The sequence below is a fragment of the Molothrus aeneus genome, chromosome 8 (assembly GCF_037042795.1).
Source record: "Molothrus aeneus isolate 106 chromosome 8, BPBGC_Maene_1.0, whole genome shotgun sequence".
Taxonomy (NCBI): domain Eukaryota; kingdom Metazoa; phylum Chordata; class Aves; order Passeriformes; family Icteridae; genus Molothrus; species Molothrus aeneus.
In genome coordinates, this window is record NC_089653.1 from 23,633,796 (window position 1) to 23,656,097 (window position 22,302).

A 22,302-nucleotide genomic window follows, 5' to 3' on the forward strand; every position below is an offset into this window, starting at 1 on the left:
AAAGTTGATCAATTTGCATATGTAATTCTCGTCGTCCCTGGCTTACCTCTCCCATACAAGGATGAGCTTTTCTGCTTCAAACAGCTCCTGTTGGAAACACTGAAGATCAAGTGGATAGGGATTGTGTTCTGTGTGTCAGGCATTAATCCCACATGGCTTGAACTGACCTGTACTTTCTCACTTTGAGTAACTCTTCCCATATGAACCATGGCAGCCCCAGTTGTGTCTTACTTGTGTCTTATCTAGAGCATCTCTCTAGAGCAACTTTATAGGCCCCAAGCATCAATTAATAAATTAATTAATTAAATTTTAATAAAGTGCAATGACTTCAGTAAAAACACAGTGACTTCAATAGCTTTTAGGGAAGGAAGAAACAAATTCAGAGGTTCTCTGTGCCCCAACTTTAAAGCTTTTCCATTTATACAACTCCGTGACTCAGAACTCTCAAGAGGGGAAGACCATCTTTTTCTTTTCCCTTTCAGATGAAGACATGATTTTTGGTTGTTTTGAAAAATGCTTCAGTAATGGAAATTGGGGTGTTACTGTGTTTTTTCCCCTCCCTTTACAAATCTAACAGTCTCAAAAGACAGGAAACCTGCAGTTCCATAATGGACATCTCTGCATCTGTGTGTCTTTTATAGGCAAATGCTTATTAACGAGTATTGCTAACTTCTTGCCAGGCATATGAGGTATAATGCCAAGTTGTATCTTGTGTTATAGAAGTAGAAGCATTTGGTCCATCCCAGATGTCAGAGAAGATCCTTCTCAGGCTGCTAAAACATCCCAACGTGATCCAGGAGCTGAAATACGATGAGAAGAACAAGAAAGCCCCAGAACACTACCTCTACCAGCGAAACAAGCCCGTCGACTACTTTGTTCTCATTTTACAGGTCAGACATGTGGTTGTGTAGATATGTGCAAAACCTTTTTATCTCCTGATATATTCCCCTCTATACCTGTTCCAGGTGTTGAAGTTTGTCTTCTTTCAAACATGAGAGGGGAACTGTGCCTCCTGGGAACTGCTCCTGCCTCCTTTATGACCTTGACAACCTTGAGGAGCTCGCTCAGCTGCTTTCACCCTCAGTTAAACAAGTTGTGAAGGATAGAAAGCACTTCCCACTTTGTCATCTGCCAAAAGTTACTTAGGCTTTCACTATGCCAAGGATAGACAGTGCAAAGGGATCCCCATTGGCATTGCTTGGAAAATAGGGGTGCAGAAAATGCCACGTCATAGGAATTTTGCCAGCATACTTTATCTGCTGTGCCTTTTTCTTTTGCAAAAGGAGGCATGGGGGTTTGATGGTTTAGAGAAATGACATTTTTCTGTGCAGTTTTGAAGTCTGTACCTGAGGTGTAGTGAGAAGCACAAGTGTCAGTGGGGGCCTTGTGCCATCTGAACTGATGTCACCTCCTGCTACAGCCCAGCAGAATGCAGACCCTGGGAACCCTCCCATCCACACCTTTACTCTGCCCTGAGATCCCTGCACTTGTGTAGCTTTAAGATTGGAGCCCTGGATGTTGTGGGAGCACTGTTTTCTGTGTGTTCTGTACAGGATTGCTTCCGGTGCTGGCATCTCCCAGGTTTTGTTACCAGTCAGGAATGCTTGAATGGCTTAGGTAAAGCTTTACACAGAAATTTAGTTTCTATCTACCACCATTTAAACAGGAATACTCCTTTCAGAGAGATTTTGCTGGAAAGGTTCTTCTCTGTCCTGCACAACTGAAAATCAGTTTTGGTTGTAAAAGCACAGGCATTGTAGCTGAAATTTTAACACAGGGCTTGAAATCCTAGCATGGCCTTTAAGATAGAAATGGGGAGTGCACAAGTTTAAACACTCTGTGATAAATAGCTGTGAGAGCACTGGGATATTATATTGTGGATGCAACATAATTCTGATATTTAAAAAAAATCTTTTTCAAGAGTTTGAGGAGCCACTGGTAGCTCTTTAACTCCTCTTTCTTACATGCTGAATTGTTACAATCTGAAATATTGCAAAGGCAAGATAATCCTCCTGATGTAATGCTGCAAAGATGTAAATGGAGGACATGGGAATACAAAAGAACAATCAGTTCTTCCTGTGCTATTTTGCAATCAATAAATATTTAGCAAACACAACATGCCAGGTCTATAATGCATTTGGAAAAGTGAGTGTTGCAGCAAATACATACTACAAAAATGGCAACAAGGTTGGTTCTGCCAGGATCAAGAGAGGATAAATACTCTGCTTTTGTTATTTAAATGACTTGGACTTATTCTTTCACACTGAGGGACCAAGAATGCCTTCACAGTAAATGCATGCCAGTAAACAATTAAATGTATATTCTTCTTGTGTGTACCCAGTCTTTGCCTGGGTGACAAAATTGTACCTTTTGGAAGGCTTATAATGAAGAAATAAGCTACTTTTGTTTCATAGAGTGAAACTGGTTTTAAAAGGGATTTATATGAAGCTGTTGCTTGTGATAGCAGGAAAGTGGATTTGTGAGGGCATTCTTTTCCTGCTTGGCAGATTTTGTGGTTTTTCTCATCTGGGACAGTTAGATAAACTGACTTGGTATTGGGGCTCATGCAGGTTGAGATCATTATCACCTTTCTCTGCCCTTGTGTTCAGTACTGTAACTTTAAAGGCATGATTATTTATTTTAAGTGGGCTTAATGAAATAAACACTTAGAAATAAATTCTACTTTTTGGCCTCATTTTCACCCAGTTGTGTTCAGATGATGTTCAGTCTTCCTTAGTACACCTGGGATGCACAGTCTATCTCCCCTTCCCGGCTTAGCCAGAAGAAAGGAAGGCATTGTTGGTAATTATGTTGTTTGCCTGAAATTCCAAATTTTGTGTAGTTCTGCCTGAAAGCTGGATGAGATCTCTTCTGTCTGCAGTGGTGTTTTGTGAGTCTCAGTGCAGTAAGGATGGATGGATGTGAAAAATAGGCCCCAGTGAAAGACAATTATTTTTGACTACTTGTATACCAGAGTGACTGGGATGTTTTACAGCTGTTTGATGTGGTGGGTTCTGTTCTGGAGTCCTGTGTAGGACATAATGTTATACATTTGGTTGAGTCCAAATCAGAAACAGATGTACTTGCATGGTTGTGTACTTTTGTACAGCTTGGGAAGCACTGAGGGTCTTTTGTAGGCAACACTCTACAAAAGAGCAGGATCTTTTAAGGGTGCTGAAATCTGTAAAACTGCTAGAAATCAAGACCAAAGTAGCCCCAAGGCTGCTCCTTCAGCAATAAGGGCTTTATTTCTGTGGGAATCTCATCAGTGTAGGCTGCCAGCCTCCTCACACATTATCTCCCTTCCTGTGTTTGTCTTAGAGGGAATTCTGTGTGGATGTGAGCTGTGCCCCAAAATGTCTAGGTACTTCAAGATCCCAGATGATTGTGCTATGTTTAAGCTTGTGCTACTGGGGGAGTATTTTTTCACTTTGCAGTAAAGGAAAACAGCCTGGCAACTTGGAGCAGAGCAATAGTACCTACCAAAGCTGGGTGGTGATCCTGATCCTGCTCCTCTGCAGAGACTTCTGCTGGCCTCAAGGCATCAAAGACCAGGGTAGCACAGGGCACAAATGCCTGTTGCCCTTCAGGGTCTGTGCACTGTTACAAACTGCAGGGACCATGACACTGCTTAGGGGTGTCAGGCAAAACTATCTTTCAGGGCTCAGGTCTGATCTTGTGCCTTGAGACCCATGGTCCCTTTTAATTGCAGCTCTCTCTCCTTTTCCTTAACAGGGGAAAGTGGAAGTGGAGGCTGGGAAAGAGGGGATGAAGTTTGAAGCTGGTGCTTTTTCCTACTATGGGGTGATGGCCCTCACAGCATCACCAGGTATGTGCTCTTATCTTCTGCTTTTGGAACAGTCTGAGCTCCTGCACAGTCCTGCCCTGCTGTGTCTGTGGGGCTGATGGGGTTGGCACCTTCTTGCCAGCACAACCTGCCTCAGTGTCCCTGGGGGGACTGGCCAGTGGTGACACTGGCACTGACTCCAGGACCCAGCAGCTGGCAGTGGTTTGCCAGATCCCAGAGGATGTGAGTGTTGACTTTAGCAAGGGATGTGCTGGTACTGGTGGAAAGCTTTGTCTTTTTGCTCGTGGCAGCGTGACAGGGAGTGAATTAACAGGAATAAATAATTAGTGGCAGAGGGACATCTAGTGGTGTGAGGAGCAACCACCTGGTTAGCTTGGGGATGGTTCTCTTTACCAGTCTCGTGCCTAAAGCTGTCTGGAGAGAAAGGATGGAGCAGTGCCAGAAAAGCAATTGCTCCTGTCAGCTTGTGTGGAAATGTACCTGAGAAATCAGTGAGGGGGAAGAGGTGGTGTCTGAGGGTGAGTGTGAGCCACCTACCAGCACACAAGTGGTAGCCACACAAGTCAGCACCTCACTGGCAATGGCTGGGGAATTCTTGTATTCTCACCATGTATTTCAGCTACATTTCAGCATTTGGTGATGTATTTTATTGCCAGCAGTGTCACCACGTAGGTCTTGCCCTCAGCTGGAAATGTACAGCCCTGCTGGGTGAGCTGGGGCACTGGAGCTGCTGTTGGCCTTCTGCTGACACAGAGCCACCTGTTCAGCTCCAGGGAGAGATGTTTCTCATGCTGAAATTGTGTCCTGTCACAGCAGGGTTTAGATTCCACTTGAGAGGCAGCTTGTTTTAATTGTACACTCTGGAGTGCTCCTTTACCTGTGTGTACCTGTGTGTATGTACACTGTCAAATTGTGGTGGAATGAAAATGCTTTTGTGAGTTATGAGTGTAACCTTGTTAGACTCTACAATCAGCAGGAGTTCTCTGGACCTCTGTGAGCTCACCTTTACAGACAAGAATAATTCCTTAATTATGTGCACTTTAATTTAGTCAGTAGCTTATACTTTTTGAGATTTGAGAGATTTTAAAGCATGCAGAACACTGGGTGGATGTTATCTCAGTAATAGCAGCCATGTTCATGAGGAATTGTGAGACATGTACAACTGCATCATACCCTCAGCTTTTGCAATAGGGCCAGGCATGGAGCCTGGGTGGTCAGGCATGGTCACTTCTACCAGGCTTACACTTGGAAATCACCTGTGGCATCTCTGTTTTGCCAGTGTTGTTCAGTTTGAATGTTTTCATGTGTTGTTGGGTTTTGGGTTGTTTTTTTTATGTTCCTAATCCTCCCCACAATCATTCCAGTTGCCCCAAGTCCTATCAGGTGAAATGGTCTCCTCTTTATATGCCCTGAAATCCATCTTTAATTCCACCATGTGGCACTTAGAAATATGCACTATTGTAAAGTAATCTCAGCCAATCTTGAAATTACCTTCAACGGGTTGGCTTTGTTCTTTTTTTTTTTTTTTTTTACCTGTAGCAAATCCCTCATCTTGTTGCCTTTGCCTCCAGGTTCAGGGAATTTGTTACATGATGTGGCATCCTGAGATTTCTGTTGAGATCAGCTCATAAAAATAAATTCCTGTTGCTCTGCATAGACTGGAAAGTTCAGGGAAAGTACAAGTTATTGTGGAATGAAAGATCCTTCTCTTCTGTAGGTCCTAAATAAATTACACATGCTTGCTGTCCTCACCTGGAAGATGAAGCCACTAACATTGGAGTAAAACACTAAAACCAAACAACAAAAAACCAAAATAACTCCACAAACAAAATCACAGAAAATAAACAAACAAATAGAAAACTAAGAAAAGAGTGAAGCTTTTTTTCTTTAACTGCAGCTGGGGAGGGATTTGCAGTAATGGTGAGCAGTACAGTACCCATCCCAACAGGGATGAACTTCGAGAATCACATCCTTACGTTACATTTTACTGGAAACTTGAAGAACTATGAACTATCTTTTGGTTTTATTTTTATTATTTGACTCCTATAAGGAGGAGCACCCCTGAATGTTTTCTGCCTTGTTTTAATTCTTGCCTTCCAGGCTGGAGTGGGCACCACTGCTCCTTTTGAACTATTTCAAAACATGAGTGTACCTTGATGGACTGTTTGGTGCTGGATAGTCATTTAAAATAGCAAGTGAAAATTATTCACTTCATTCCAAATCCTTGGTCTTGTTTTTTGGTTTATTTCTAAATTTGATTGTGTTTTTTGGTTTTGCTTTTGTTTTAACCCTTTGCTTTTTCACAGTTGATTTGCACTTGTGGTTTTAGTTGGTCAGTTTGTCAGCTGGCTCCTTCCCCTGTCGAGTGTGGACAGCTGCCGCCTTTCTGGCCGTGATCTCATCCTTTTTCTCTCCCTCTTCTAGTTCCCTTGTCCCTGTCTCGTACCTTTGTTGTCAGCAGAACAGAGTTGTTAGCAGCAGGTTCTCCAGGTAAATCTGCATGCTTCTATTTTCACCATTCTTGTGACTGCCCTGATGCCATAAAAAGTCAGCTGCAGTCTGTATTTGTCTGACCCCTTTGCTCATTAGGGAGAAGTCCAGCACAGAGTTGTGCCTCACAGGTAGGTATCCTGAACTTTTGTTTATGGGAACTGGTCAGTCATCAAAAGGGAAGAAGTAAAAACACTTTTAAGAAAATGTGCATGGTAATGTGTGCTTGTTCTTTTTTCTCATATGGACGCTGGTGGAAAATTAGGAGGGGAGATTTTTTAGAAGAATGTATTCTTCCCCAAGCTGAGGCATAAAAAATTCTGAAGAAAATGCATTTGACAGAGGAGAATGTATGCTGCTGAACTGCCATAAAAGGAAAACTTATTTAATGAAAGTATTTTATATTCTCATATGGGTGAATTCTATGGTTTGTATACAGTCTGGCCATTTCAATTCCTGGAAAGCTTTGAGCTTTCTCTCAGGGAGGTTAATGCCAGGGACCAGCACAGGGATCTGCTGAGTGGATGGATTTGCAATGGAATGCACAAGAAGGTTGTGGGAGGACTTTCTGGTTTCTGGTTCTGGTTGTGATTTCCTTGCTGTGTCAGCAAGCTGACTGGCACAGAAATTCCTTTGAAGAGCAGAGACCAGCAAGGGAACAAAGTGGGCCAAAAAGAGCTCCGAGACGTGGTTGAGAGATTGTAAATTGAGAAGCATCAAGAACTGAGCTTAGCGGACACTGCATGCATGGAATGGTTGGGAAAAATGGAAGCCCTTCAAGAAAATCTGTAGGAAAGCAGAATCCTAAAGTCTTTTGGGCCACAGTGAGCATACGTCTTCCTTTTGAAATTTTTTCTTTTTTTTTCAATCTTTCCCCAGAACTAAAAGCAAACAAGATAATGATATGCATATTTAAGTGAAGCTTCTCTTAAACATTAATACATATCATGCATTTTATACACTTTCACCATCTGCTTCCTGCATTTCATCCTCTTTTTTTAGCTTAAGAAAATGTATTTCATCATTGGTCCCTAAATTATCTTCACGCACATTCTGAACAAACTACAGGTTGTTGCCTTGCAGGGGATTTTTTTCATGCCCTGTTACTTTCCTGCTGCAAAACACCAAAGAAGGGGGAGAAATTTAATCTTTCTTTGATGGAAGTACCTGATGTCTCTCCTTTAAGCTTGGCAACTTTGATTATCTTTCTTCGCTTGGTTCTTTTGTTTGCCAGATCTTCTTTTTTTACTTTTATTTTTCCTTTTCCATTCTACAAATAAATATATAATTTGCACAGGTTGTTTCCAGTAAAAAGACCAAGCATACTTTCATAGCTTTTCTCCCAGTTAAATAAAAAAATGTATAAAAAATAAACAGGGGAACATAATAGTGGGAAGAATCTCCTTTGTAAGGAACTGATAGTGTAAGCCTGGTCACTGTGGCAACGTGGTACCAGTTTTGATGAAACTCAGACCTTTTGTGGGGTGCTTATGAAAATAATCCTGTTGTTTAAACACAAATTCATAATACACTTGTACTGATGTCCATCTTGTGGCTTGTGCTCTTTATCCTCTGTATAGAAAGGTGAGGAGTGTGGGAAAACCTGGGTAGAGAAGATCTAACATGGATCTGCCTGGTGTTTGTCATCTGTTCTTTCTGTGCCCTTTCCTCTTCATTATCTTCTCTCTCTCTGAACTGAATGTGATCCAGAAATCACATTGTTTCCCTCATATTTTTAGAAATCATACCTTTTTGTTGTGTCCTTTTGTCTCATCTCTCCCTTTTTTTTCTTATAATGCTTTGCCATGTTGCTCTATATCCTTTGTTTTTTATTAGTAATGTACTGTAATATCCCTGGTGGAAAGAAAAGGCAGATGCAAGTCACACTAGAGTAAAGTTGTTCCAGATGGAAGCCTTTATCCCAAGCAGCAGTGAGGCTGTTCTTGTCACACACAGCCATATTTTGTGTGTACAGGTGAGAAAAAGGACAAATTCATCCAGCCTTCACAGTTCCTTGTTCTGAGTGGTAATTTCAGCATCAAGCCCTGTGTGCAGGTAGAGTTTTGGCTCCTGGCAGCAGTTACTGCAGCCTGCTGTGGTTTTCAAGTTGGCAAGTTGGCACAAAAGAAAACCTTGCAAGGCTCTGAGTGCTTTCCCCTAAGCCTGCACTTGGTGTTGCCATAGGGACCTGCATTAATTCCATGGTGCAGAAGTGGTGGGGAAATTATCAAGCTGTCAGAACCTGTATTTTTTTGTTGCCCTTTTTGAAATGGCCAAGAAAGACAACATCAGAAGGATTTTAAGTGGGAATAAGAGTCAGGGCAATTCTGCATTCTAAAGTGTTAGGTATAGGAAAGGCTGGATTCAGAGACATGGAACAGGCTGTGTCATTTGAACAAGGAGATGTTTATTATATTTCTAGTGATTAGGTGGCAGAGGTAGGGTTAAATTTAAGGGACGTTTTTAGGTTCTTTTTAAGAAATAAAGTATATGTAGATAAGTCTTCAAAAAGGAATTTAAAAAGCTTGTTAAGGGCATTTTAGTTGATTTGCTCAAAGAGACTTTATATCTTAAGATTATATGATTATATGAAAATGATCTTTCAGCATGAGAATGGGGATCATGTAGTGTGAGTAGTAGCATAGTTTACATCAAGTTTGAGTTTGGGCTGGCTGAATGAGTTTTAAATGCATTAAGATTCAATAATTTTCTGGTCCCAAAGATAGTTCTTTGATCAGTATGTACTGTGTGTGTGCCCTGGGAGCAGCCCTTCTGCAGGAGGGAGTCTCTCTTAGGATGTATTTGTGCCCTCCTGTCTTCTGGGTCACCGTGTGGGTGGAAGCCTCAGATGCAGAATGTCTGTGGTATCCCAGCAGCACGTTTGCTTTGGACAGACTGTGTCCAGTCACATTCACAGGGGACAGCTGCAAGGTCTTCAAGTGGAACCCTGCAGGACTTAAAGGCCAGTGGTGGAAAATTATGTCTGTAGTGTTCTCCTTTTCTGGACACAGATTTTTCTCTGTAGTGTGGACTGTTTTGTCTGTGTCACTGGCTGGCATGGAGTTTGCTTTCCTTCATTGAGGTTTTGCCACCTCAAGCACTGAGAGGAAATGTTGACGTAATTGTCGTGTGCACTGCACTCTGATCCACTGAGGACTCTGTTACTCCTACTAAAAATGTCTGCTCTAGCTGAGGGAACAAGGCATATGTAGGTATCAGGTGAAATAAAAGGGGATAAGGTTCAGCTGGGACTGACTGTGGATTAAAGTAACAATGATTAAGAAAATATATATATTAAGCATGGTCTGATTATCAAGAGCTCCTGTAAGGGAGCCTTGGGAAGTTACCTTTCTGTGGTAGTTTCTGCTCATCAGCTGAGGCACTGTGTTCTCAGGACATGTCAGTTGCAGCATAAACATGTACAGGTTTGTTTAGGGCATACTCAGTGATGCTGACTACCAGCTCTGGACTGAAAATGTACCATTTTTCAGGATAATTTGGTTGTTTAGCCACATATCTACTTATGAATGGATTAAGCATTTGCAGTTTATTCATGCTACATCACAATTTACTATGTCCCTTTGAAACTGGTGACTTTAAAAGCTTTCTACTTGATTTAAGAAATCTCTTGCTCTTGCTCTTAGCTGAAAACAAGTCCCCACCTCGGCCCTGTGGCTTGAATCACTCAGACTCTTTAAACCGGAGCGATCGCATCGACGCCGTGACCCCGACGTTGGGGAGCAGCAACAACCAGCTGAACGCCTCCTTCCTCCAAGTGTATGTTCCAGACTACTCAGTGAAAGCCCTCACAGACATTCAGTTTGTCAAGGTAGGAAAAAAGCTAGAAAGACCCCGCTGGAAAGTCGGGCTTGGCTGGTAGGATGGAGAGCCTGGGGAAGGGAATTCCCTCTAAATTCTTCTGTGAGTAAATAGCATTATGAAAGCAGCTGTTTAAAGTTACTTTAAGCTACTTTTTTTCCAATATCTGCTGTCCACTGATTTGTCTTCATTGTTCTTCTCATTTGGACTTGTAAGTAGGCTGGTCACATAATTTTCTGGATTTTAGGTCCTTTGAGGAAATATTATAAAAATAACCTCTCTGCTTTTAGTCAGACCTGTCCTTGTGAAGCTTTTGGACCCATCTGAAATGGAGACCCTTCATTATCAGACTGTCCTTTTCTGAAGGATGAGACATTTACTGTTGGTTGCAGTTTTTATTCACTTCTGATTTTGGTTTCAGTTTGGGGTTCTTGATCTTGCTTTCCGACTTGCCATCCTTCTTCTGCTTGGAGAAGTCTTGGACATTTCTCTTTATCTTAACTTCACATGTATTAGGCTCATGTCTCATACTACCAGTGAGTTGCTGCATGAAATACAGCTCTGTCCCCCAGCATGGATCATCCCACGCTGAAATGTGTGCGAGTCCTGTGGGAGAGGAAATCTAGCTGAGCTGAGGAACAGCTAATGCTGGCAGCAATTCCAGCCCAGCTGGGAGTCCAGGGAAGCTGATGTCCCATGGCCAGAAGTTGACATTGATGCTTTTCTTAAATTAAGTGCATGTTCACAGTTTGTTTGTATACAACTCAAGTGATTTGTGAACTTCTGTTAGTTAATTCAATGTTAAGGATGTGGAAGAGGGTAGACATACTAGAATGCTAAACTGCGTATTCTGTAGCCAAATTTTAAAAGGAGAGTAAAGTCTTGCTGTCAAAACTTTGAGATGCAAGTGTACTGGTCAATGGTTCAATCCTTCAAGGATTACATCAGTAGATGTTTATCACTGGGCAGTTGATTCTCACTACAGATTTCAATGGCTGATCTGCTGTACAGAGCTGCTGCTCACCCTATGCTGGTTTATGTGAAATCCTTCCAAATCTCACTGTGTTCATACCGAGGCTAATGAATGTTAAACTGTCCTGGTATCTCTGCAGACAGACTTGCACACCTCTTCTTGCATCACTCTGCTTTACACATAGGTCAGAGTACTCAACATTAGTGTTTTCACTGTGCCACATGGTCATTCATTCAATTACTACCTTGTAAAACCGGGATTGTGACCTGCTCATGCATGTTTGGATTTTGCTTTTGGAATTGTGACCTGGTCCATCTGATTCTGTCCATTTCCAGTCCCTTTCTTGTGTTGCTACTGAAATTTACAGTTTTCTAGAAGTCATTTCATCTCTTCCACCTTCCTGCCTGCCAAGATCACCCACTGCTGTGGGGTCATGGGGCTGCCAGTGCACATGCATCCTGCTGCCTGTCCTGGCTGAGAAGGTTGGCCTGGAGGAGTTCACAGGGCTGGTTGCTTGTGGCTCCAGGAGGAATTCTGCCCTCCACCACCACGTGCAGATGTTTGGAGGCTATGGGCTTCCCTGTCCCTGGGGCACCGTGGGCAGTGTCACTCTGTGCTCTAGGCCAGCTCTTGTCATCGCTGCTCTGCTGAGTACAGACAGCTCTTGCAGAGACCAGTGGAAAACTTCATGGGTTGCTAATTTGTTCTCATCTCTATGGGCATTCCAGTGTTTCCTAGACTCAAATGTCCTTATGTATAAGGCTGTAGCTCCTGCTGTGTTTGCTGGCCTAGACAAGAGCAGGAATGCTTGTACTCTATACTTGTACCTATAGAGCTGGCTTGGCTCTATAGGGACACTTAGAGCCTCACCAGGAGCTCACTGAAGTTGGGAGAAAGGCTTCACTGATCTCTGGTTCTGGTCCTAAAGGTGTGCATGGTTGGAGGGAAATGGAGGTCTGATTTAAAAATCTCTGCATAGGAATAAATCCCTGCCTTTGAACAGCATGGTGATTGCACAGCACTGTTCTTCCACCCTCCCTGGAAATGTCACCATGCTGTGGGTGTTGAGCTGGGGTGCTCTAGGCTTGCAAAGCGCAGGGATGTTTTATGGAAACAGGTAAAGAGGGATTGAAGTGTGGTGATCTGGAAAGGGAGGAAGCTTTATCTTCTCAGTGTGCTCCACAGGAGGCATAGAAGTGTGACTGACTTCTTTTGTTTCTTCCCTGTTCTTGGAGCAGATCTCAAGACAGCAGTACCAAAATGCCCTGATGGCATCTCGGATGGACAAAACACCTCAGTCCTCGGACAGTGAAAACACTAAAATCGAACTGACTCTTACGGAGCTGCACGATGGTTTGCCAGACGAGACAGCAAACCTGCTGAACGAACAGAACTGTGTGACTCACAACAAGCCCAACCACAGTATGCACAGTGAAGGAGCCATCTAGGAGCTGACTCCCCACAACCCACCCATCCCATCTCCTCAGCAGGACCAGCCCTCGCTCCTTCCTGCCTCCTCCCCAAGTGTGAACACCGTTAGTGTGTGCTTGCAACACTGCTGCATCCAGTGTTCTGAGACCAAAGACTTTTGCGTCCGTTCTGGGAGCAGAAGAGGAAGAAACAGGAAGAAAGGAGCAAAGAGCAAGAGAGACTAAAGACCCAAACGTAATTTGGGAATGGTGAGCCACCCCTGAGAACGATGAGAATTCTTCTTGCAAAGTAGAATTATGTTTATTTTTTATCTGTACTTTTGATCTTTGTTGGGTTTTTCCTCCTCAAACACATATGGGGAAGTTTAAAAGCTCCTCCATTATTTTTTCAAGAGAGATCATGTTTTTAAAAAGTATTTTGCAGAGTTTTAAATTGTTTCTGTCCCTCATGAACCTCAAATGGGCTCTGTCATGGTTTGTGAATTGGCTCCGATGTCCTTAGGCCTCTTCTCACCCCTCTGTGGTCCTTTTTGTTACCCTGTTGAAAAAGTTAGTAACTGGTACTTGTGTGTTATTTGTGTCCTAAGAAGGAGCAAGCTTCAAGGAACCTCTGGTTTCAGCCACCTGGAGGACCAAGAGATGAGGATTATTACATTCTTGCAGTTAATTTTCAGGGAAGGAGTGGTTACTTTGGTATTTAATAATGTTTCAAATTTCAGAAGGTTTCTTTGTTAAACAGGCAAAAGCATTGTTACACTTACAGTTTTGTAACCTCCAAAACCTTCGTGTATGTTGAAGATGATACTGGGGGGAAGGAATTAATTGGCAAAACTGCAGTCGCGTGAAATGAAAGACGGGTGTGATATTCCATAGTGAAGTAACTGGGTGGTTTTTCATTGATGTTCCTGCCAATTGCACGGTGAAGTAATCTGTGAGCCCTGAGACACCAAGTTTTTAAACACTCCCGGGCTGTAGTGGTGTGTGCACCGTTACCTTGGCCAGAGCAGATGGTGCAGACTTTGCTGAGTATCAGAACATCAGTCCCTGTCCCCCCTGTAATCTCTAATATTAACACAGAAGATGCTGCTACAATTACAGCCAAAGTACATGCTCCAGGTGACAGTAAACCTCTGCCAGTGCAAGGATGGGCACTGCTGAGGAGCCAGAACCATCCTCTACTCTCCAAGAGCTGACTAAACTTTCCAGACGCGAGTGTGTTGCACTTCAGGGAATCAGAGAGGTTCATTTCCAGGCTGTTCCCAGCCACATTCATTCCTTTGAGTGGATTCAGTGCATTTCCTTCTCTCTTGCCCCTTTTAACAGCCATTGTAGGGATTACCAAGGTAGCAGAGCAGAGAGCCTCCCACCCAGCTGCCACCAGTGCAGGGCAACACCTGCCTTGGGCAGCAGAAACCAATTCCTCCACCCCAAAAACCTGGATGCTGATTGGGTGCCAGCAAGAGGCACCCTATGGCAGTTGTGCATCACCGATTTCCACAGATGAAATCAAAGTCCTCAAATGAATAAAAAAAGAAAGTTGTCTTCCCCAGTCCTCTCCCCTTCCAATGCTGTCTCAAACGAAATGTGAACATCAGTATCTGGATTGATAAATCAGGCTTTGTGGTTTCTCTGCTTCAAAACCCTGCTATGGCCCCTGGCTATGTAGCATTTCCCTTTCTTTACACGTGGATAATCTCTTTGGGGACATCCAATGAAGCCCCCAGCCCCAAATGCAGCTTTCAGAGCTCTCTGTGCCTGCAGGCCTGCCCCGTCTCTCCTGCTTGTGGGCTCTGGAAGGCACTCGCTGCAAGTTCCCGTGGTCTCTGTGTGACTGGTGGCTGGAAAGGTGCAATATTCCATTGCAGGATCTCCCCCTGGGAATTGGAGTGTGTGGTGTCAAAGCCAATTGGGTTTGCCTGTCTCCCTCCTCCTCCTCTCTCTTCCATCTTCACAAAGCAGCCCTAATTTTTGCTGTCCATCCCGATGGGAGCCACCCATGAGGATGAAGTCCCTGCAAGGGGCATAGAAATTGCACAGTATCCAACTTGTGCACCCAGTGAGGAGGAAACAGGCCCTCCAAAGCCTTGCTCTCACATGTAGCTTTTTGACTTTTCCCATCCAAAAGTGTTTCCTTAGCCTCCATCCCACCCTTGCTCTGATGTGCACCAGCACTGCTGAGAGCGCACGGCTTGACAGCAGCATGGGCTGGCCTAAGCCTTGTGCCTTCCCAGAGGGCTGCCAATATTGCACCTTTCTCACAGAGCAAAATGTCCAGATGTTACAGCGTTTGTCCTCGGCGAGGGACTCATCTCGCCAGTTTTTATCTAGTGTTGCTGAATGTAAAAGTTTGTTGGAAGTGTTTGACACGGTGGTGAACTTGAGATGCAGTATCCGTTTTGTCAAACCTGCCAAAGGAGGGAAGGCTCAAGTCAAGGCAGCTCTCTCCAGGATGAGGTTGCTCACTGGATCTGACTTCTGCTTCTTATGGCAGGTTGAGGATTTGTTTCAATGTCCGTTTCCCTTTTTTAAAAAAAAAAAAAAAAGAAAAAGGCAAAAAAAAAAAAAGAGTGCAAATTTTTCCAACCAAAGCCATGTGATCCCAAAGCAAATACCTCCTGCTTCTGCCCATGCTGCACTGTTCCAAAATTTTCAGGCAATTTTTTGCATGACTGTTTTTCATCATTTGTATAGATCAAATAATGAAAAGTGAAGTAATTTCACTTAATTTCCATAAAAATAGTTGATTATAGATGCATTTCATATGGAAAATACATACCTGGCCCAGAGGGGTTAGGAGCTGCTACTACTAATTAGCTTGAAGAACAAAGCATGGTCCTCTCCCTGGAGGGGAAAAATCCTGTCTCCCTGTTCTCAGGGTATTTACAGTTTTACTGTTTAACAAATGCCAGGGGTTCCCAGCCCTCCTGGTGGGAACCATCCCAGCAGAGGAACCCTGTGCCCAGCTCAGGATCCCTCTGAGCACTGGGACAGCGTTGCTGATGCCAGGGCTTGGCTCTCCTGGCTGCAGTGGAGATGCCACAGCATCCACTCCGTGCCCTTGCAGGGGTGCCCTGCCCGAGCAGATCTGCCCCCTCTGCCTCGTGGGGCTCTTGGATGCTGTGCTGCAGTGCCACGAGGACACACAGCCCATCACCACAGCACAGGGCACCGGCTGGTGGCTTTGGGAATCCTTGGACTTGACCTCAGACCTTGGCCAGGCTTTGACTTGTAGAAAGGATACTGCATCTTCCTATGTCAACTCCTGCTGCTGCCTTTGTTCCCCTTGCCCATCTGCCTCTGGGTGCAGGCAGCAGGGTGGATGATGGCCTGTTGGCCGGGGGAGGCTGGGAGGGCATCTAGCCATGGTTTCTACTGTCAATACAATTTTGCACAAGAGTTCTTTGAAGTGAGGTTTTCAACACTAATATCTTAAATGCACAACTGTGAATTATATCTTTTACACTCCTGTTGGTTGAATTTCCTTTAAATGAAATGAACCTGAATCTGTTGTAACTATGATTTATTTTTTTAAATTCTGTGTATTGCCAAATCTTTGTAAAGAGTGAAGGAATGTTCTTGCTTTCCAGTGAGAATCTTTCTCCAAATGAGACTGACTCTGGTGATGTGGAGATCATATGAAGCACATTAGTTCTGAGAGGAGAGGGGCTCATTGGGGAGCAAACCAGCCTCGGCCACTCCATGCCGCAGGCTCAGACCCTTTGGAGTTTACAAAGTGCTTGTTTTATTCCCAGCTTGTCCACTCCCTGAAATCCCAGTGCAGCTGGAGACTGCTGTCCTAGAGGAGCTCTGGATGGGTTATCCCACAGTGGGATGAGGAAGGCTGGCAGGGTGTCTGGACTGGCTGTGGGCAGGGGCCCCAGGGCTTGTATGGCAGGAAAAGGTGCTTCCCCCATCCAGATGCACCAGGAGAGGAAGCTCCACAGGGCAGATCCCTCTGCTCACTACTTCTCCTCCAAACCTGTGTCATGTATGGATGCCTCTCAATTTTTTTTTTTTTTTTGCCCCTGTAAGCTCCTGCTCCAAACTAAGCAGGAATGAGATGATGGTTGAGACCTATACGAGGGCAGCTGAGGCTGGCTGCTGAAGGTGTGCAGTTCTTGGGCCTGTTGGCAGAATGGTTAGCCACTCATTCACATGCTTGCTTTTCTGTTCCTCCTCTTCTCCTGGACTCACGTCCTTTTCTTTCCTCACCACTGGGGGCTTTTTTGTTTGTTTTTCTTCTTTTCTTTAAGTGCCTTTTTGTGTGGGTGGAGCTGGCAAGAGTAGGAGTCTCAGGATATGGTCCTTTGTACTCAGATCTGGAGGAAGCTCAGGGGTAGCAGGGCGAGTTTGCCCACACACATCACCCATTGCTGCTTCTCAGCTTTCAGGGCCCAGCTTGGATGAGGATGAGATTTGGCACTGGTGGTGTCAGGTTTTGGTTCAAATCAGCTCAAAGAAAACCAAAGAGGCAGTTTTGTGTGAGGGGCTGCTTGGGCAGCAGTGGTGCTTCCTGTGATCTCTGCAGAGCTCAGCCAAGGGGTGTGGGGGTGCCAATGGCAAAGAGCAGCCCTTTCCTCCTCACGAGCATCCTGTGTAAGCATCTTACATGATGGAGAACACAGCCACAATGTCCAGGACCCCTTGGAACATGCATCTTCCTTGTGCAGAATTATGTTCTCTATAGAAATCATTCCCACATGAGAGATGTACCATGTTTTATACAATGTCTAATACACACATCTGTGGTTTTAAATCTAGTATCTGTGTACCAGTTGTCAAGTTATCCAGTGTCTGGATTACCAATAGAAAATTGGGGCTGGGGGTGGGGAAGGATGCTGCAGAATACCTCTTCTGATGCTGACTTGAAGCTTCATCCCAAAGGTGCCCACCCAGCATTGAGGGGTCCCTGTGCCCACACTGTGCCCTGTCCCAAGGCAAGAACCCTGGCTGTGGTGTGGTAAGCCCCAGATGTGCTGCCTGTCCCACCACCTGGCTCTACGCTGGGGCTCTACATAGACCCAAAGAAGTACCTGTTCCTGGATACTGAGGGTTGGTTTGGCCCAGCAGTGAAATGATGAGCTTAACCAACACAATCAGGCATCTTCCCATGGCATGGATGGGACAGCAGCCTTCATCTGACTTAGCCAGCAGGGGGCACAGGCTCTGCACCACAGGCTGGGCTGGGCAGCTGCCCTCATCCCTGCATTTGGTCTATCAGATGCAGGTCTCTTGTTGGTGTGATGTCTATGGTGATTCTGGCCTCACTCCCACATGTGGGCAGCACAGGGGACCTGGACATCCATGGCTTGGTGCAGAGCCCCCTTAACAATCCTGCTTGGTGTCTTGCTCTTGTCCTGGAGCCTGGCTTCATGCTGGGTTGTGTTCCTCTGGGGCTAGTCTCAGGGCTGCATCCAGATGAGGAGATGTTGTTGCTGCGGGTCCAAGGCGGTACAGTTGAGCTTTTCCATCTGGTGTGTGCATATTTTCCTGAGCTTCAGGGATGGGAGAGGATTGCTGGAAAGCTGTCTCCAGTCAGTGGCACGGTACAGGTGGCAGATGGAGTTGTTTTGTAGGTTGGTAGCACTGAATTCAGTCAAAGTGATGTTTTCTTCTTGTTACTTGAGGTCAGACTTTTAGCAGTTCTTCATGTTGGCAATACGGTACTCAAAGCTGCTGGTCTTCTGTCTCCACCTGAAAAACATCATTCTCCTCTCAGGTTTTGCCTCTGGGCTCTGTTTTCCTCTGAGCAGGGCTGATCACTAGGATCCTGCAGTGCTTGGTGCCCTGGCTGCTCTTGCTCCTTCAGTGCAGATTTCTGGCCAAGGAAGTGCTTGGTGTTTGGTCCTCCCCCAGAAGCAGAGGTTTGGCTGGACTTGGTACAAGAGGCCTGTCATGGAACCAGGCTAGAGCTGTGTCAGCTGTTGTGAGCCTGAAACATGGAAAGGCTGCAGGTGGCTCCAATGCTCCAGGAGTGGATTTGATTTCTTTGTTGACTTCTCCAGAAAGCAGCGTGGCAGTTGGTTGGTAGCAGGATTTGTTGGGGAAGAAGGGCTTGTCCCAGCATTCAGTGCTTGGTGTAGCAGTCTAGCATCCCTTCTCAACTGTTTGCTGATCACAGAGCTTTATCATAGAAGGTGGTGTTTTATCCTCTAGGCATCACTGTTGAACCAAATGCTTCCAAATACAAGTGAAAAACTAGTAGGTGTGAGATGCCTTTAGTTGGAAGTGCCAATATGGAATGCATGTCCCAAAGATCGCTGTGGGAGAGTGAGGGTTCCTGATGAGCTCCTCTTCTCAGAAGTGACAGCCTGGCTGGGCCTGGATCAGCTCTAGTGTCATTCCTGCTTAAAAGTCTCAGGTCCAGCAGGCTGGGCTGGCTGGGCTGGGCTGGGCTGGGCTGGTAGGTTTCCACCCAGGGTAAGTGCTCTGTCCTTCTGCATTGTGCTGGCTTGGATTCAGCACTGTGGCCTCTGTGACAGCTGTGTTCACAGCCCAGCTGCTCCTCTGCTTCACTCACTGGGCTTTAATTGAGTGTTCAGGAAGGCGAGAAGGAGGGGCAGCAGTCAGGAAAGGGCCATGCTGCAGCCATTCTGTCTTCATTTCTCACACTGAGGGTAGGAGATGCTGCTCAAGGGACTCTGCCTTCCTTGGAGATCACATGGAATTTGGAGAGTTGAATCCCCCCAGGACCCCAGCAGAAGTGCTGTGGTCCCATTTGATCCATGTTCTCCTGAGCACAAGGGTGGCTTACCAGTAGTTCAGGGTCAGGCCCTGCTGAGGGACCTCAGAGCTCTTGGCATTTTTTTTCTCCAGCAGAGCCGGCCTTGACACCTGAATCACTGGGCAGGTGCTTGGATGCCAAACACAGTGAATCTGAAACCCCACATACTTGAGATGTGTTCCTGGAAGCCATGAGCAGCTGGTGCTCAGCAGCCAGAGGTCTCACACCAAACCTTTCTCCTTCCTGGCTGCCCTGGGCCCTGCCCTGGCTGCTGCTGGCTCGGCCTTGGTCCCCCCATTCCAGAGCATGGTGGCTCTCCCTTTGCAGTGCATTTTCATGGCTGTTTGATCCCTCTCCAGCCAGCTCTTCCCTGTGTCTTATTTGCCATCGTGTGTGGTCTTTGAGAATTGTATCATATTGTACATGACTTCGGGTTTCCAGAGTTGTAGTGTTCTGACTACAGTATTTCCGTGTGTGTACATAAACCTGAATAAGCACAACTGAAATCCTGAATGAAGTGTATACGTTTCATATACTGATTGTCATACAAATTAATTTTATAATTATTCCAATTTTGTTGTAGATTTCCAATCTTTCCTATTTATTTTGTACCAGATTTATTTGTATATTTTGTGATTTTGTTTTAAAGCATTTTGTTTATTTCTATTCTTTTTAGATAAATGATGATTTTTTTTTCTGTTGAACATTCCAGTTTATGCATTTTTCCCTCCTCTGTGCTCTCCCCTCATTTCCAAGGGACAGATTTTGGCATGTGGGTGGTGGGGCTGATGTCTGTGATCCTGTACCCAGATCTCTCCTACTGGCACATTTAACAGTCTTTACTCTCCACTTCAGCTGCCAAGAGCTGCAGAGAGGCTGGATCTTGTTCCTTTAGAGGCAGGTGTTGCTCTTCGCTTTGGTGGGTCTGGGCCTCAAGACCAGAGGACTTTTACCTCAGTCCTCGAGCTGGGGAGGGCTGTGCTGGTGGCTTTGCTGGTCAGGGGCTGGCTGGGAAGCTGGTGGCAATGGCAAGCAGCTGACTTTCTGAAGTTCCCTCAAGAGTGAGGGAGTTTTTCTTTCAGTAATAAAAACCCCTTATTTACAACCTGCTCTCCGTAGGTGGTGTTTGTCTCTGGGTGCAGATGCCGTCTGTCTGTCTATCTGTTTGTAGCGCGTTCCTGCCCGCGGCCGTCACCGGGGCTCTCCAGTGAGGGACGTGCCTGGCATGGGGTGGCTCTGTAGGACGGGAGAACTTTGGTGCAGTGAGTTCATCCATCCCCTGCACTTGGGTGCTGCTGCCTGCTCCCCCCATGCTGGGGTTTGGCAGTGGAGCTGAGTGGAGCCTGCAGCCACAGAGACATTTCTGAGCAGGAGAGCGAGCCTGTGCTTAGGCCCTTGCTCACCATCACTTCAGCTCACACTGGTGGAGGAACAGCCCTGTCCTGTGTGTCACATACAGCCCTGCCCTGTGCCCATTTTGTGCTTCTGCCATCCCTCAGCCCCTCTTCTCTTCACGGCTGTTCCACCCAGCTGCTCTCCCTGCCCCCAGCTTTTGTCATGCTCAGCTCTTGAGCTGCCAGACCCTGGGTTAGCAAAATGGGCAGCAGCTGCTCAAACTTTGTGGGGATTTTTGCTACACCCAGTGCAGCCTCTGTCCCTGCTTCTGTGCTGCAGGATGGCCCGATCCCTCTGGACCTCCCTCACCATGAGAGAGTGGCAGGTCCTTGAGGGCTCCTGCTCCCCTGTGTGTGCCTGTCTCTGGGAGCTGGTGGAGCATGGGGGGATGGAAGCATGATGGAAGTAGAATTAATGTAGAGGCCAACTTCAGGCTGGCTCTGGTGGTAATGAGCAGCAGGAAGGAGGAGCGGGAGAGAGAGAGCCCAGGACTTCTGGAAGGGAAGGTATAAGAGGCCAGGTCCCTTCAGGGAGGTGGGATGGATTTTGGCAGCTAGGCCGCTGTGGCAGCAGGGCAGGAGCAGTGCCCAAAGCTGTACCCAGGGCTCCAGCAGTACCTCCTGCCATGGCCGGGCTCTGCAGCCAGTGGCCCACAGGGCTGGTCTGCTGGAGGGAAAGGCCCCTTGTGCAGGGCCAGGTGGAGCGGTGGCTCTGCAGTTACAGAGTTTCTTTATCCACGTTTGCCGTGCTGGGGCTTCAGGCCAGAGGTTGGAATGGCTGCTGCTCAGGGACTGGCAGAGGGCTTTGCACCCTCCATCATGGTCAGGCATATCCTGATACAGAGTGCAGCTGGGCCTTGCTGTGCTGAGCGAGGAGGTGGCTAAAGGAGGAGGAGCTGGGAGCAGCTCTGATGGCTGGGACCTGGTCAGAAGTGGCAGTGCCCAACACACAATGTCTGAGGGCTGTGGTGAAGGGCAGTGAGCCTTGGGTTCCTGTCTCTGGTAGGGTTTGGTTTGTGCAGCCCCTGTGAGCCCCCTCTGGCTCCACAGAGCAGGGGAGGTGGTGAGGAAAGTGGGAGAAAGCAGAAATCAGGTCAGTGAGAGCTCGGGACAGGGGCTGAGGCCTGTTCCCCCATGCTCACCTTGCTTCCACCAGGCTTTTCCTGCAGGAGACAATCTGCTGGTGGGCAAAAGCAAAGCATGTCTGTCCCTGGGCTGGGGCACAGGTTGCAGAAAGCAGCAGGAGCTTTCCCTGAGGCTCTGCAGAGTGAATGGAGACACAGGTGCTGCCAGGCCAGCGGCTTCTGGGAAGCGGCAGCTGGTGCAGATCAGCCATGGGCAGCTGCCTGAGGGAGGTGTGGGCTGGACACTTGGGCTGTGACCGTGTCCCCAGTGCCAGCCAGGGCAAGAAGTTTCACCCTGGCTCTTGGTCCGTGGTTTCCACAACTTCATGGTGGAGCCAGCACGGGATGGACAGGATGGTACAAGGCCAGGCAGTGCCTGTGCCTCTGTCAGGCTTTGCCTGACACTTTCCCACCATGAAGTGAGGGTCAAATACTTTCCATTGCTCCAGCCTTGAAGACTCTTCTGCCCATCTCAGTCAGAAATAGCCCTGGGCTGGGAGTGAGCTATTTGTGGTGACCGATTGGGAAGGAGGAATGCAT

General features: G+C 46.3%; 1 protein-coding gene across 1 annotated transcript in view; it reads left to right on the forward strand.

The window, feature by feature from the left end:
• The window catches only part of CNNM2 (cyclin and CBS domain divalent metal cation transport mediator 2), a 115,511-nt gene extending 95,162 nt beyond the window's left edge, over nucleotides 1-20,349 (forward strand). The window contains exons 4-8 of the mRNA XM_066554218.1: nucleotides 721-890; nucleotides 3,736-3,829; nucleotides 6,233-6,298; nucleotides 9,943-10,127; nucleotides 12,329-20,349. Coding sequence (XP_066410315.1) covers nucleotides 721-890; nucleotides 3,736-3,829; nucleotides 6,233-6,298; nucleotides 9,943-10,127; nucleotides 12,329-12,538 — 725 coding nt within the window. The 3' untranslated portion in view covers nucleotides 12,539-20,349. The remainder of the gene's footprint in view (nucleotides 1-720; nucleotides 891-3,735; nucleotides 3,830-6,232; nucleotides 6,299-9,942; nucleotides 10,128-12,328) is intronic.
• Nucleotides 20,350-22,302: the final 1,953 nt, after the last annotated feature.